General features: G+C 38.1%; 1 protein-coding gene across 5 annotated transcripts in view; it reads right to left on the bottom strand.

Annotated features, from left to right (window-relative positions):
• Window positions 1-17,420, bottom strand: part of TRIO (trio Rho guanine nucleotide exchange factor) — a 246,764-nt gene that overhangs the window by 32,496 nt on the left and 196,848 nt on the right. For all 5 annotated transcript variants that reach the window (XM_071736663.1, XM_071736660.1, XM_071736662.1 and 2 more), the window contains exon 35: window positions 2,111-2,403. In XM_071736663.1, coding sequence (XP_071592764.1) covers window positions 2,111-2,403 — 293 coding nt within the window. The remainder of the gene's footprint in view (window positions 1-2,110; window positions 2,404-17,420) is intronic.

Below are 17,420 nucleotides of genomic sequence, written 5' to 3' on the forward strand. Positions count from 1 at the left end.
AGATTCAACTCTTTCCCAACAATCAAGATGATACTAAAAAAAAGAAAAGTGCAGTTCCTCAACAGAGGGGGGGGGGGGAAAGCAGATGCCAAAGATAATGTTTTCAGTGTTTGGTAAAAGCAGATGGATTGATATACTGAGAACAAGATATTCAGCTTGACATTTACTACAGGAAAGCATTACCAAAGCCATAATTGCTTTCCAAGTTCCAAGTACTGTGAAGGGCAACATTCTGCTAACACAGAAACTCAAGAAATTTCTATCTGAAGTATTAACTCTCATAGCAAGCCTTATAAAGGATATGAAAAAACCCTATGACAATATGAAGTATTTTGTTATTATTTCTCTCCCCTCCCTTTTAAAGCAGTGAGAACAGATTGCTTGTATAATTATTACAGTTCTGTTGAAAGATGGCCCTCCCAATTATATAGGGAACTATGATTTCAATTAGTCAAAGTTTAATGTAACTGATCTTGAAGGATAATTTAACTGTCTTTAAAGGAAGACAGCAGAAATGGTTATTGTTTTTTCCTGACATTAAGGCACCGACTTTAGATTTTCCATAATTCATAGAACCGCATAATAATAACTGAATAACACTTCCAAAACAATGCTATAACTGCCTCACAGAGGGTTTCTTTCTATAGCCTAATACTCAAGGACAGAGGCCAATATTCCTTCCAAAACCACATCTCCTAATTCACCATACTGCCAAGTCTCTAGTCTACTTTCACTACATTTCAGTGATGTTACAAGCTTGCAGCAGTGTGTCAGAAGCAAGCAAAAAAAATATATATACTAACAACTAATTGAGCAACTGAGATGACTTTTCTGTATTGTAATTACCAAAACTTGTCAGATTCAAGCCTGGTAAAAAGGAATAACAGCACAGCAGCCAAGTGGCTGCATCCTCAGAAACAGTAAGATGCCATTTCTTTCAGCCTGTTCCATAGATCTGTGATGGAAGAGGATTTGGCTCTGACTGTGTTCAGCAGGATTTACTCATACACAAGATCCAGGTTTAGAAGGATGGGCACATATTTGTGGGAGGAAGGAAAACCTTCAGCACATGTCCTTGGTGGCAAAATCTGCAATAGCTCACAATTTCCCTCCCTCCCGTGAAAAGTGCTGCATTTATTATTCGACTGATGGTAACTACTTTTTGATTTGAAATGACAGTAATTTTTCTGTGCTCTAACTCTTGCTCAAGGTGTAAACACAGCTTTAAGCAGTTAAGCAGATCTCACTGTCTTTCCCCTGACCCATCAAGAAGAAAAGGAAAGAAAATGACATGATTATTCCCAGAACCTTTACTCATAAAACTGCTTTTCAGGGCGAGATAAAAGAGCAAAGACAAGAACAACTTCTTACTCTCTTTTACAACTCTTCTTCAACTAGAGGTTCTTCTCCACAGAGCTTTACTAATGAGTTTAATATAGAAGGGCACAACCTGTGATAGGCACAGTACTGAGTAGAGTTCAGCAGTCATCCAGAATGAGCACATGGAACATGTGACTTTGCTCAATGACTGGACGGTCATCTGAGGGGATAGTGTTCACCTGACAACATTTAGTTCTCAGAAAAACAAAGACAAGTCTCAGGAAGCTGCCCTTAATAAGAGAATCATAGAATAGTTTGGGTTGGAAGAGACCTTTAAAGGTCATCTAGTCCAAGCCTCTGCAGAGAGCAGGGTTATCTTCAACTAGGTTAGGTTGCTCAGAGCCCCATCCAACCTGATCTTGAATGTTTTCAGGGATGGAGCGTCTACCACCTCTCTGGGCAACCTGTTCCAGTGTCTTATCACCTTTATAATAAAAAAATTCTTTCTAATATCTAGTCTAAATCTACTTTTTCCAGTTGATAGCCATTCCCCCTTGTCCTATTGTTACATGCCATTATAAAAACTCCATCCCCAGTTTTCTTGTAGGACCCCTTTAGGTACTGGAAGCCTGCTATAAGGTCTCTCTGGACTCTCCTCCAGGCCAAACTCCTCCAGATTTTTCATCCTTTCTTCATAGGAGAGGTGCTGCAACCTTCTGATTATCTTCACGGCCCTCCTCTGGACCTGCTCCAACAGGTCCATGTCTTCCTTGTGCTGAAAAACATTTACCTCTTCAACAGTTTCATCCTGTGGGGTTGCTGCACTGTCATCAGAATCCTTCTGAGAGCCCGCATCGGCACTTTTCCGAACCTCTCTACTCTTCTTATGCTTGTGGGCCAGTTTTTTGACATGCCCATCTGCTTTTCCACTGCTGAGACGCCTCACAGGACTCGTAAGCCATTTCCTCAAAGTGTTGCCGGGGCGCTTGGGGCCCGGGGAACTCTGTGCCCCAATCATGTGGGGCTGAAGAGATGTTACTGAAGCAGGAGGACTGGCATCGTTGCTGGAGACCGAGAGGGAGTCTGAAACAAAACAAATGAGGGGAGCATGTTAAAGCTGAAACGCTGGTGAGAAACAAGCTAAATGACCCACGTGATGATGGATATCAGACTGGATTTGTGGATAAATCTACCACATAATTTTGAGGTAATCTGGCCTTTAATGACAAGACAACTATCAGTATTCATGCTCCACGTCGCCACCCCACACACATGCTTTTACTCCTGCAACACACAACCTTCATTAGCTTGCTCCTGCCTCAATTATAATATATACTTAAGACTGCTTATTTGATAGTGAATTATATTTTCCAAATGTCATCTAATTTTATGGAATCATATGCTTGTTTCATCTTTTAATGCATACTGATTTGAGCATGGGCATAAAGAATAAAAATAACTCCCTCAATGAGAGAAGTAAATTATTTTTCAAATGTCAAATTTTATTACAAACGCTCCAGTTACTTTCATTGTTTGTTTATCTCCCCTACCCTTGGGAAAGGAAGAAGAAGAATGCAGAGAACAGCTAAATGTCTGTCCTTTGCATAAATCTTGGAGTCTTGGGTGATGTTTTGATTGTTTAAAAAGGCAGAGAATATCTATATTAAAAAACTCATTTGCTCAAATCTCAGGATCAGCAGTATTGCTCAGCGTGACAATGCCTGGAGTTCTGTAGTAAAACAAAGGATTCATTTTTCTCTAGCCATAGTTATATGTGAATACTGTGGTTTTAACCTGGCAGGCAGCTAAATACCACACAGCTGCTCACTGACTCTCCCCCACCCCCAAGGGAACAGAGAAGAGAATCAGAAAGGTAAAGAGACTTCAGGAATGAGAAAAAAGCAATTTAAAAATATTAATATTAATCTTAATATTAATTACATATACAAACAAATGATGCACAGGTAAACTGCTCACCACCCACTGACCAATGCCCTAGCTAAGGATCCCAGAGGAGAGAGATTCTGAAACTGCAGTCACACCAAATACCATACGAAATCCAAAACGTAGTGCTATTCTAGCTACTAAAAAGAAAATTAACTCTAAACCAGCTCAAACCAGGACAGTACATGAGGTCAGTACTACTTGCCCACTGAGGCTTCTGTCACTTAAACTGGACCATATGGTTACCATTAATGCTCACAAGGTTAGTTACTGTGAGACTACATTTCTCTCTTTCCTTTTCTTTTTTTTTTCTTTTTTTTTTTTTTTTCATGCAGCACAATGCTTTGTACCCCCAGCAATTCTCTTTTCCTAAAAATGTAAGGTTTGTTTTATTTTGACTCATCTCATAACACCACTCCTATGAATATAATATACAACTAGGGTATTAACAAGACTCTCCTAGGTTATTAAATACAGGGCCTCCCCCCGTGCACTTTTGTAGATAGTTTATATAAGGATGACATAAATAATGTTTTCTTGAATGTTTCTATTGCTGGGAATTAAATGCAGTGCTTGTGTTCATTCTTGAAGCTTGACACAGATGTTCAGGTCATCTTTCCTGGCAGTTTTTCTGTAAGAGGCATATTGCCACTCTGACCAAAGGTAGTTTGAATTTCGTAGAATAAATAATATGGTCACACTGATGTATCAATACACTTCATTGTAAACACCTAAATGCCTTGGACCTACACACAAGCGTGTGAGCCTGCTCTGTTTCCATAATAAAATATGGGCAAATTATGGCTTTGAACAGATATGGGAAGAGAGACATAAAATATGGATATAATAAATAAGGCCTTTTTGGTTTTCCTTCACTGTTTCAAAAAGAGCACCCTCTCCTTGGAATCCAAAATTGTACTCCACCAGGCTGTTTGTCAAAATTTTTCTCTGTTCTAATAAAATCCAAGTGGCATATGACCATTTAGATACATCAGCTCTGATACTAAAAACTCCTGTAGCTTATACTGGATGAACATAACATACCAGTGGCTACTTACCATCACTTTAATCATGTTTCCATAAAGGAGAAGACAAATTTTAGAAAGCATACTTTCAGTCCAACAAGCTAGTTGCTAGCACTTTAAAGCAAATCACCCAGAATCAGGATTCATCTACTGGATTATCTTCTAGCCTCAGCTGTAGCTGTGCTGCACACAGGTAAAAAGACTTCTTATGATGCCAGGAACCTGGCTTCAACACTTTAGGTAATGGTTACTACCAATAGCAGAGGCCAAGTTACACTAGTCAGATTTGTCTCTAAATGTTGGGATAGCAGTACTACACAACTACCTCATTATTTTGTTGTTGAAGCAGGAAACATAAATAAGAAATTAATTATCTTTATAACAATGGTCTTCAGCTTGCACTCTGAGTATCCTTCAAGGCCCCTGGACTACTGCTTATGGTCCTTAGAAAATACATAAGAAAAGCAAGCCTGCTAGCCAGCAGCATCCCTACCACAACATACTTTTTACTTTATTTAAAAACAACCAAAGTGGCCTGCTTATTAAAAAAATTCCAAACAAAACTTCCAACCATCTGCAAACTCTCCACAGGAATCCAAACAACCTCCTATTAAACCTCTGTAAGAAGCTAGTTTGACTTTTCTTTCCACAAACTCAACTTTACCTTTATTGTATCGTGCATCTTTCAATTTTTATCATAGCTTGTTTCAGAAATCATAGCAAAAATCAGGTGATAGGTGTATCAATAATTAACCCAGAAAAGAGGAAGAAACGGCACTGGTATTCTTGTAAATAAGTTTCTTAAAGCACAAACTAAGCTTTGTTTTCAAGACTCCCAAGCTTGTAGATGTTATAATCACTCTGCCAAGTTTTTCTTTAATTTGTATATATTTTTGTCCTAGTAATGGTTCACACAAGTTTCTTCTATACAAATAAAATAGAGCACACTCACTTGTTTATATAAATAAAAAAGCAATTAATCCTTTGCCGAAGTTCACCATCTACTGTTTTATATTTTTGTATCTGTTGCATTTCTTTGCTTTACAATTATTCCTTTTCTAGGAAAGAGGCAGCGTGGTGGTGCAGTAACTGATTGCATAACATTTACTTTTACTTAAATGTCCCCGTCCCTAAGCATGTAATATACCTGTAGTTAATAAATCCATTTTTCTTTTTTCTAAAACCTGTGCTTCCTCTCTTCAACTTCTTACCCATCCTTTTAACAAGCAACACTTTTAACGACCAAATTTTTGTAAAATTGAATAGTATAATACAGAGCCCTGTAAACTGTGGGAGATCAGTATTTCTGTCTGACTGAACTTCTACTGTAACACTCCTACTCTTAGCCCAAATTGGCCAAGAGTTTGTGGGCAGAAGGAGGAAAGAGAGAAGGAAGAAATAAGTACACTCTGATCAAGTGAAGGGGATCTAAGAGACAAAACAATGTTAGCCAGACATGTTTCACAGCACATACTTCAGCCATATCCTCCCACACAGCATTAGTTTTTATTAGCACATAGCTGCTTCTCATCTTCTCTTCTGCATTTTTTAACATAAAGTACTTACTGGAATATTATTAGGGCCTCAAGGAATCATGAAAGTGGACAAAGTGAAAACAGTACACCGAAATTATAGCACTGTTCCACTTAGCTCTTTAAAGCATGAAAGCACTGGGGGAGAAGGAAAGACTTAAAATGAATAAAAATACTGCATTGCCATACACCCTTCATAAGTATCAAATTTTACTTAAAAAGGCATTATAAAGATGTAAAAGAACCCAGACGTTTAAAACCTATCAGTGTCAACAGATATACCAAGACACTATTTTCTTCAGAGATCAGACCCAACTCTTTGCCCCTTCTTAAATTTGCAGAAAACATCTATACAGCCTCATAGGTTAATATTAATACTCACTACAAATATTCCACACCAGTACTTGCCCAGTAAGAGACGTTACTGTCCACTTTCCCATACTGTCCAGGCTGACAGGAGTCCAGATTCTCCAATTCTTAATCCTTTCCCACTTCCTCAGACCAGTTACAAGAGTAGAGCACAATCATAAAAACCTCTAGGTGCTCAAGTTCATATATTTAAGCGAAGGCATTACCAGATCCAAACATTAGAGAATATCAATATCCAATACCAATATCCAATTCTGAGGACACAGGAAGACCTTTCACCTTCACTATTATGAGAACATGCATTAGTGTGCCTTATTTCCTGCCCCATCACCATATCTACCTCTATCTACATAATTAGGGATAGGGGCTTGGTTTGATTGATTACCATGCTTGGGAATGTTTACACTAAACTGTCTTTGTTTCCTTTATGATAACAAAGCAAGTTGTTTTTCAAGGGTTGCTCAAGAATATTTTATCACTAAAGCTAAAGGAACATTCAAAATTAAACCAAGAACAACACAGTCTTTTAAAACCAAGAATAGATGGAACATATTTTGGGGTATGATAGCCCCACCTGCGTTTCACATTTGGTAAAATTTCTAGTGTCAGATTCTCTCTCAGAAAAAGGTAAGTGCCACAAATAGCTATCTTGGAGAGAAAAAAATTAAACACAACACACACAGCAACTCCAACCCAATAAGAAACCATAAAATTTAATAAAATCACTATTTGCTCAAGGTGAGACAGCTTTGTAAATTACATAAAACATTTTAAAAAACCTAATAGATAGGCTCTGTTTTATAATTCATAGCCACAATAAGGAAGAAGGCACGTAACTGCCATTTTTCTCTAAGTACAAACCACATATGTTGCTCTGATGATGAGGTCAGGGAGTTCACTGAGAGTCCATAAATATATTTTCGAAGCCAAAGAAAAAGGGCAGGCAGCATGGGTTCTGACCCCCTAAAACTAGAAGATAAAGTTACCTCCAACAAACAGGAAAGTTTTTGAAACTGGAAGGGAAATGGGAATTCTCATTCTACTCCCAGCCTTCTTAGCACTAGAGGCATGCACATCTGTGATTAATAAACTGTTTTTTTTCCCTCAAAAATAAATCATCCATGTTAAGCTAGTTGATGACTTGAAAGACTCTGCTTCATATTAACTATTTCCATATTGCTGTTTTTACAGTTTTAGTATTTACAAGTAGAGCATGGGGGCTACAAAAACCTGACTTCATAACCTAGAGAATCAACCCAAAACATGTTTTATGCCTGCTCTGCATCTCTAATACACAAATCCTGCAAGGGCAAAAATAAAAACATCTCATTGTGTCTGGACTATGAAACAGGAATGGGGTAAAGAGTGACAAATGGAGCAAAGAAAACCTAGTAACCCTAACTCACGTCTGCCACTGCAGACCTGCCATGGACTTTAGGACCAGAGAGCCCACAAGACCCACCAGACAGGACAACTAACCAGTTGATCAGCAATATTTGACGCAAATACATTACAAATATTTCAGGAAAACAGCTGCTTGTTGGTTCAAATCACAGAGCACAACCTACACTGATGTGCTTGCAAGTATTATATGTAAACTGGAAGCTAGAGTTCAGTGACCTCCTAAGCCTACCTACAAACACAAAAGCCCTGAGTCAAGTAAATGTACCATCAGAGGAAGCAAAAATAGTTTACAACCACCTAATGACAAATGCCCATAAACCCGTGTACACATTTCCCTATCTCATTTCTTACGAGATGGTGAAAGTTTGAAAGAGAGTGCAAGGTTTATTTGTGGATACACAGTTTCTGCCTGGGAACAGCTTTTGAAGTAAGGGGCTACCAATTTGCACTCTACAAGACTATACAGATACTTTTGTACAGGTCAAGATTTCCCTCCTGCTGGGTATCCTCCTTACACTACACTCACTGTGTGGTTTTTTTGTGAACAAATAGAGGAATATACACCAGAAGGCAGGAGATGCGTTTCAGCTTTAACAAGCCACCATAAAAGTAGTTATCATTTAAAGACAATGCAGATTTATCAGGCATGCAAATGAGGAATTTCCACCATGCCTTTTGTGAAGCATGAGTTTCACTTCTGATATAGAGATAGTGCAATAACCACCATGAAATTTGTTTCATAAAAAATATCACAAAATGCAGAAAGCTTGTACTCAATACAAAGAAAATCCTTCAATTACATTTGTATTTGGAGTGGAACAAACACACTCAACTTTTCATTTCAAGTTATGCACTATGTTGAAATACAATTTATAATAACTGAAAGATTTTCTGTGTGAACAAGGAATTCAGCTCCCTAGTATATGTTCCCTGAGTTATTTGCATTAATTCTGACTGATTCAGACACTGGTACAGAGCACTTGGATTTAAATATATTCAACAATTAAGTCTTTCATGTCATAAAAAGCAAATTGTGTTAATATCAGATAGACTGCAATCAAAAGCTTGAGGCTACATAACCCTTCAGCTTCTCTTAATGAGATACTAAGCTGCCCCAGAAGCATTTCTGCAATTAAAAACAAAAAAAAACCCCAAAAAACAACCCCAAACTTGCCTCCTAACACAGACACTGTCATTTTAACTTAGAAAAATCTTTCTGGGGAAAAAAAAAAAAAAAAGGAAGAAAGCGTGATATTGTGCCAGAGAAAACTCTTTCCCAGGTTAACAGAAGTAGTTCTGTTTGTGCTCCTTGGAATTTAGACCACAGGGATAGGAAACCCCAAACCTAAATCTTGTATATTACCACAAGCGCAAGGGGAGAGCGGACTTTGTGGGGCATTTCATTCCTTGCAATAAACAGTTAGTCTTTCCTGTTTCTGGAGATAAATATATTTTGTGTCACAAGTAGGAAGTATTAAAAGTTACTCACATTGCTGAAGTTTAGTTTCACAGTTTGTGAAAACCACAAGCTTGTAATAGATTAAATCTCAGATTCCCTGTACTCAACTGATAATTTCACAGGCAACGTCTTGATCTCAGCTCCACTCTTTTGACTGCCTGTTTCCTCACATTTAAAGACAGCCACATCCATGTGCCTGGCAGGACATGCCAAGGACAGATTCATGTCATTTAGGGCTGCTTCCCAGTCAAGTTCTCACTCTGTGTCAGTATACAGAATCATAGAATTTTCAGGGTTGGAAGGGACCTTTAAAAGATCACAGAGCCATACTTTCTTACCTCTCCTACAGATGAAAAGGAAGAGTCCTGATCATTTTCACATGACTTTTTTGTCCCCTTGAAGGTGGTGTGTATTTCAAATAATTACTAATTGCACAAGGGCTTGCATGCTTTTATGTAAGAGCCCATGTTTTAATTTTCAGGCAAAGTTTTCTCCTTTTTATGCACAATCTCCAGTGTGTTTCTTTAGGCCAACTGGTTAGTCACATCTCTTGCACTTCACCTGTCTCTCTTGATACATGACATCATTTTACATCACTATGCACGAGTACATAACATTGTTTGCTCTGCAGAGCCACAATAGGCCAGATTTGCACTGAGAGATTTGTTACATATAGTAAACTTCCTCATAGGGATTGACACATCATGTAAAGAAGAATATTAAGGTGACATCCTTCTTTCATTAAATAATTGTGAAAGTTCTCCAGTGAAAATAGAATAAGAAAATAAGAGAAATGCTGCTTTTGTATGTTAGAAAACAACTTTCCCTACAGTACCAATGTAATTTTGCCATTCACCTTGAAATACAGTAGAGCTTTTAAGATCAACTTCTGAGATGTTTTACAACCTTAGCTGCATCACCCATTTTAAAAGTATGGGTGTTCTGCAGCTTTACTAGAGTCATGTATATTTTAATGTGTCTTACATATATGCTATTTTTGCCAGATGCCTAACATCACCAACATCCAACAACCTGAGGATGAGCAAAGCAGAAGATCAGATGAAGGCATGGCCCATGCAATCCTTTATCTGGAAGAACGGATGCAATAGGAATGGTGAATATGAGGAAGGACTTATTCCAAGCCCACGGCCATTGCCTCTGTGCTAGGCTGAGTAGTAGAAGAGTTGCATATAACCACTTGCCTCCAGAGACTGCTCCCCACTACTGCTACTGCTCCTCAGTTTAAGATCTAAGCACAAGAAGCTGGTTGAGAGCACAACACATCTCCTGAAGCAGGGAGAGCTGGCAGCATTAGCTTCCTTCCGACTGCTCCAAGTTACAGTACTCCCTGTCTTTGACAAAGCCAAGCAGCTATCTGGTGGTGAGAAGCAAAGTCTGAGCCAAAGAAGGAAAAGAGCGAAGGCAGAAGCTTTGGGCCTGGGCCTCGTAGGCAGTGTTGGACACTAGACAGAGTTTTGCTGACTGTTGACAAGCTATTTGTCCCATGCATTGCTGTATGCAACCTATTTTTGAAGAGCCATGCTGGGTGATGTGAGCAGGAATGATGTGGCCCTGCCCTTGGTGAAGAGCCGTGTGTCACATACTACAAATGGGAACAACTACTGACACGATTTCTGATGAGCAGTTTCAGATTTTAATTGGAGCAACTGCACAATTAATTTCTGCTCATCTGTCAATGAGCTGTAGGGTTTTATCATCTGCTACTTCAATTTTTTCTGCAAATTAATTTTTCCCTCAGAAATGGATAAAAATAAATGCCAGCCCTGAAAATCCAGCTCCAGAGCAGTGCAGTATCTTATCTGATAACCTTGTGTGCATCAGTCCAGAAGAGGAAGGTATGAAACAAAAATGTCCACATCAATATAGAGAACAGAGTGGCCAACCAAGGGGAATGCCTCAGTTCTGCTGAAAGCACAGAAAGCCATGGGGGAAGGGAGGGAGAGAAGCAAGTCTGTAGATATTACATTAAGAATTGTGATCTCAGGAGTTATTTAAAGCAACGCATACCATGCTTCCCTGTGCAAAAGCTCAGCAGCACAGAGCATCCAAATGGAAGGAATTCATCCTACGCAGATTTTAAAACATTCTCTACTACTCCAATTAAAAGGCTGCATATTAAGTAAGGTACAGGAAGCACGTTCCATCACATCTGATCTCAGAAGAAAACAGGGGACACACAGTTCTACTGACGCTCTTTTGAAATTGAGAATATGCGCATGGATAGGGAGGAAATTAGCTTTCACCACCTTATGTAAGTGATAAAAACAAACTTCTCAATTGTGAAGACAAAAACCACTCGCACATAAAATCAGAATAAAATGCGGAGCCAACATTTTTGTTCCCTTTGTCCAGAAACTGGAAAAAAGTTAAGTATAATCTCTGCCATGTATTTACAAATTAGTGGTTTCCATGAGAAGATGAAAGTAGATTTTATTCTCTTTTCCAAACACCTATAAAAATTCCAACACATGAGAAAAACCTCCAAAAAATCTTAAATAAATCTCAGAACATATGACTAGTCAATAACCATACTTAGAAACACAAAAGGTAGACACTAGACACACACTAAGCATACATTTAAGTATATTAGTAAAATTGAAAAATATAAAGAGACAGTACACAGTGCTAGTATTGAGCTACAGGAATAAATTCTACTAAAGAAATAATGACTTAAAAAATTTTTAAAACTCCAAGTTTTTAGGCCAGTTGTATTAAAAAAATACTCTTCTCTTCATCTACTGTAGTTATATGTTAGCCTACACATACTAATCCAACAGCAATTTTAACTGGCTGTTTTTTCTTTTCTCCCATCCTCTTGATTCATAGCAGAAGAGCTCATTAGAACAACCAGCGATTGTTTGGAGCCACAGCTTTAGCAACAGCTGTACAAACACATCAATCTCAAGTTAGGAATTCTGCCATGAGCTTTATAATAATATATTCATATCATTTAGCTTTGAGGCTATTACAAGATCTTTGGTCATTTTCTCTTTCCAAATGTTATACTGGTTTAGCCCTCAAAAAATAAACTGAGAAAGTAATTAAAGGAACTGGGAAGGAAGATGGAATAGCTAAAACAATGACAAAAATAAGTCCTTCAAAAGAGCTATATATAAAAAAAGATGTCTTCCTTATCATATTAATTTATATTAGTGACAGTGATAGAAACTAACCGCATTAATACTGTTTTTCACTGTAAAATGTTGACCTTTTTAGCATACACGCTACCTGGAGCACTGATGAGCAGAGTCAGGCCCTTGCAGCTATGCCACTCCATTCAGCCTCTACATAACTAGATGACTGTAGGTGATGACAGACAACTTCCTCCAAGTTCAATCCCTCCTCAATAGCTACATTATCAAGAGCAGACTTAGATGACAGTGATTAGAAACCAAACTGGTTTTAAACTTTTTGTCTTCAGATGGAAATGTAACCTGAGCAATGCCATGAGATCACATGTGATTTTAATAAAGGTCAGTCACACTGGAAATGTAAGGTTTTTTCTAAACAGACTCACAGTCAAGACTGTCTAGCAGATAGCTATTGAAAGTCATAATGCCAAATTGCTGCACTGATGCTTTTTCAGGATGAAATCTTTCAAGGGATTAGGAAAGAGGAAGATACTCCTTGACAAATTCATCAATATCTTAAACAAAGCTGAGTTAAAAGGGGAAAGATAACGCCTTGCTACAGATGCATTTTAAACAAAGCAAACTATGAAATTGTTTGGAAAATTTGACACTTTATCTCAAGGCACAGTTAAAATACACTGACCAGAGTCCATCACTGCCATGTTTGTTAACTTGGTTACAGCCAAGTCAGGAATAACACTGCTAAATTTTCTTTGGCATGATCAATCCCATATCATGCACAACACCAAAAGCTACATTTTGCTATGCAACTTTTTTGATGTTCTTGTTTCCTTCGCTTATTCCCAGTAAAAGCTCAGGAGGAAGGTGATGTCATGAACTGCCTTGTCCACCCACTCATCTAAATCTTAATTCCTCATATTATTCCCCAGCTCCCATCCATCCAACATTACCTAAGGGACTAGAAGAAAATGATGTAATAGGATTGTGGGAGAGCTGTTCAAAACTGGTTTGGCAGTAGGGATAAACAGGAAAAAAAAGGGAAGGAGAAAGAGCTAACAAACTTCTTTTGAATGGCAATAAACTAGAATTACTATTAATATTTGCTGTAATTAAACACAAAACAGGGGAAGGGGGAAAATCTGTATCAGTAACTACTATTACAAGAAGAAAAAAAATTATTAAAGTTACAGACTCAAATGTAAGCCTAAATTTAGGGGCAAAATAAGTTATCTGGAGGAAACACAGTAAGCAAGTATCATCTACTCCTTTTTGCACTTAGCTGATCTTAGTGAAACTCTGTTCTTAAGTATGGTTATGGTTCTAGGCATGTGGTTTCTATGTTGGGTCGTGTTTTTTTGTTTTTTTTTTAACCACTTAAGAAGATTAACTGCAGGTGTTAAAATGTAGGAAACAAACAAATAAAAAGTGTTTTCATAAACATATTTTATTATTCTCTGTGTGGAAAATGAACCTTTACTGGGAAGGATTTTTAACATTACTAATGTCATCTTTTCAGAGAAGGATGGAATATACTCATATCATCTAAACTCTGTTCTCATTACCTCCACTAAAGGAGGAAGTCAGCACAAGCCTAGATGAGCAAATTCAATTAATTGCTACAGCTGCTTTTAGCAATGTTCAAATGCAGATTATGAACAAATTGTTCATTACTGGACTCACAATGAGCACCTTGAGGAAACTTTCATTACGAAAGGTGATAGCTCATTCTTGTGCTGCTGCCTCACTGAAGTAATTCATGGAAAACAGAGCTCTAAGATAGCCAGAGGGGAAATTAGGTTGAAATGTTGGTTGAAGGAGTTCTGCTTTGCTCAGCTTAAGTCCACCCATGCAATGTAGACTTTTGATCATAACACAAACCTGTATGCATCAGATGTTTAGCTACAGGTATTCTCAGAAATGTGACAAAGAGGTAATGAGGCAGACACATTTTTCATTATATGACATCAAACTCCACCCTTTTCAAAGCTTTATCAATACTCCTTGTGGTGTCTTGGTTTTTATTCCCTGGGAAGCCTTCTTGGTATTGACCACTCATTTTTCCATCACCTTGTTTGAACTGTATCTAGAAGTTCCTCCCTACTTAATGCTTTGAATATGCCTCACTAGCAATACACAGGGATACATACAAGCCATATGCTTATGCATAAAACACCATTCTTATTACAGAAGTCCTCATTACATGAATCTTGCATTATAAACCTACTTACATTTCCTTCAGAAGAGCATACATTCTTCTTCTACATCATTCAAAAAAATCTTTAAAACTAGGAGCTGAGTAGCTGGTTTGAGAAGTGTCTGGGGCTAACAGACCCATTTTAAATTACTCTCTTTTCAGGCAGTACTTTACAAGTTCAGAGCAGTGGAGGGAGCAGACTTTCCTGGGGCAAACTGCATAGACCCATCTGATCTGCACTGCTGCTCAGTATTGGCTGATTTCACTAAGCAGGTAACTGTCTGAGAGCTAAACAAACAAATATAATGCACTTCCAACTGACTGAAAAGATGTATCCAAATTACAGGAGACAAAAATTAGGAATAGTTCAGATGGGAATATGGATATCTGTGATTCTTACCAGCTCACTCAGAGAAAAAAAATCCTGAGCTTCAAATCTCTGGGTTTATGAGTAGGGATGGCAGTTATGGAAGGACATCAGAATCTCTCCTGAATAAGCTCCTACACCTGAAAGCTCTTATTTTTGTTGTGGGCAAGAGGGGGTATAGTATTTTCTGCTGGATCAACTCCTTAATCTGACTGCCTGTGTGACTGTTAGTGCTGACCTAGCAGAAGCAGCCGGATCACATTTGCAAAGGACAGGATAAATCAGATGGCAGTACCTGCCACATAATTCTGTTTTTACTAACCATAAAACAGCACCTTCAGCTGATGCAAGCTCTTTTAAGTCCTGCAGCCTAAGGATTTGAAAAAGCCCAGAATGCAAGACCAGTGAGGAAGGACACTGAGGTCAGAAAGTAGTACCTTTGCATATGTAACTGTATAGCTGATACATGAGCTCGATTTCAGGAGGATTTTTGTTGCATGCTCTTTGCGGAGATGGAAAAGCACACACAGCACATACTTAACAGCTTCCATCTGTATTCTAAAAGAATAGATTTTCAAAGCGTAGAGGTGGATCTATGCCAAGAATTACACCAACACATTAGTAATACTGGACTCTCCCACTGCATCCTCTGAGTCCGCTCCTCAGAGACCTCTTATCCTCTCTTGGACACCATTTGCTAACAATTACTCTATAGTAAAAGCATCCCGTTTTATGGATGAATTATTTCTGAAGTTTGATACACCATAAAATGTTAAGAGGAAAAAGAAAGACATTTTGATTCATACACATTGTTTTAAGCAATCTATTGCTCATATCATAAATATATTTCTTTAAAGCCAAATAAGCACTTTCCTGACTTCTACAGTCACCTTTCTGCCTCCAAAACCCAGCTCTCAGGTGGTTAATAACCTCAGGATAAATTTTGGTATTGTAGATTTATTCCCTGGATTTTATCCAAGAGATTTGCCTCTCAAATTTCCCAAGTGAAATACAGACTCACATGATGTGCTTAGGGACTGAAACACGTACATCCTATTGTTTCTCATAAGGTAACTCAAAAAAGATGTTATTTCCAATATTCAGGTCCAGACTGAAACTACTCAACACTCTCTCCAGCCAGATAACCATAAACAGATTTGATGTTTACCCACATTTGTCTCAAACACAGAGCATTTTTATGTTAGGGGAACGGGTGGAATCACCATGAGAATTGGTTTCCTCCCACCATCACTGCTGCTTTCTCCAACTGATGTCAGATAAAGGCAAAAATACAATTTTTATTAATTTCAATAATTTCTTGCCAATTCATTATTCAGGGCCTCTTTCTCCCGAAACCTCACTGAATTTTTCCTCCTTCAGACTTTGTGAATAAATGAGAAAAAAACATCATATCTTTTAATTAAACAGGAGTACGTAAATTTAAAATTATATATGTATTCTAATACTCTAATGAAGAATAAACGAGACTTTTTTATTTCTTAAAGACTGAGAAAAAGTCAAAGGCTCAGTTAAAATCTTCTCTGAAAAGAATCACACACTAGAGTACATTCTCAATATTCAGATTCTCAATATTCAGCCTAAATTGCCAGTTTTAAGTTTCCAGTGGCCAGAAATACTACCGGTACAGTTTTTACTCTTTCCAGTTCAAGAGATGACATCGCTACAGTTATACCAGAGCATGTAAGTAAGGTCTCTTTTCTCATTATGAAAGGTTATTGAGCCTCCTTATAACGTGGTCCGTATATATAGACATCTGTTTTTAAGAAACAGAAAGAGAACAATAGAGAATGTTGGTGAAATCACGTATGCTTGCCAAACAAGACTTTGTACATGTCTATCATCTTAATTTATGGTAATAACAAAAAACATTTTGCTGATCGGCACTGACTACACCCAGCACTTTATAAAACATGCTGTCTAGAAGGTTTTTGGAAGCAAAAACCAGATAGATTTGACTAACTACCTCAGCAAGAAGAGTTCAAAAATGAAGCAAATAAGCTCCAGCAAAGACAGGAGAATGCAAAGCAGCAGAAACAGGGAAAGGCTCCTGCTGAGCCATTACCAGACCTCCAGCTGACTAGGTGGTCACAGCTCTGGGTGAGCACTTGCTTGATGCAAAACATTTTGCTGCAAAGCCTCCTGCCTACCAATTATTATTTGTAATTGACTCCTTTCACCTCCACCTCACTCCAAGATTCGATGTACTTGTTTACTTCCAAAACCTGGAATAATTGTTGTTTTCAAAACGAAAGCGCAGCCCTGAGGGCTTTCTGAGAACCAGGGAGCAGCTTTCCCGGAACAGAGCTCTGCTGCTGGGATCAGTGACACAGCCGCGAACATTAACTCCCTCTGGCTGACACTGATGCTCCCTTACCTTTCAAGGAACTACTGAGAGTTACTATCATCCCAATGTCATGCAACCCTATATCCACATGTCCCCTTAAGATTACTTTCTATTACATCCTTGATTTTATTTTTGCAACCCTTCTACATCCCTCTCAGTCCAGCTATAACAGGGTTCAGACAATAATAAATGACAAAAGATTATAACTTGCCTTTTGCTGCTTATTTTAAAAGTATATGCACATAGCATACAGAAGCAGGTATGGAAGATTTCAACCTGGATGCAAACAACTTGCATCTGAAAAGGAAGCATCCCAACAACTGCAAAA

Source organism: Heliangelus exortis, chromosome 2 (genome assembly GCF_036169615.1).
Source record: "Heliangelus exortis chromosome 2, bHelExo1.hap1, whole genome shotgun sequence".
NCBI lineage: Eukaryota > Metazoa > Chordata > Aves > Apodiformes > Trochilidae > Heliangelus > Heliangelus exortis.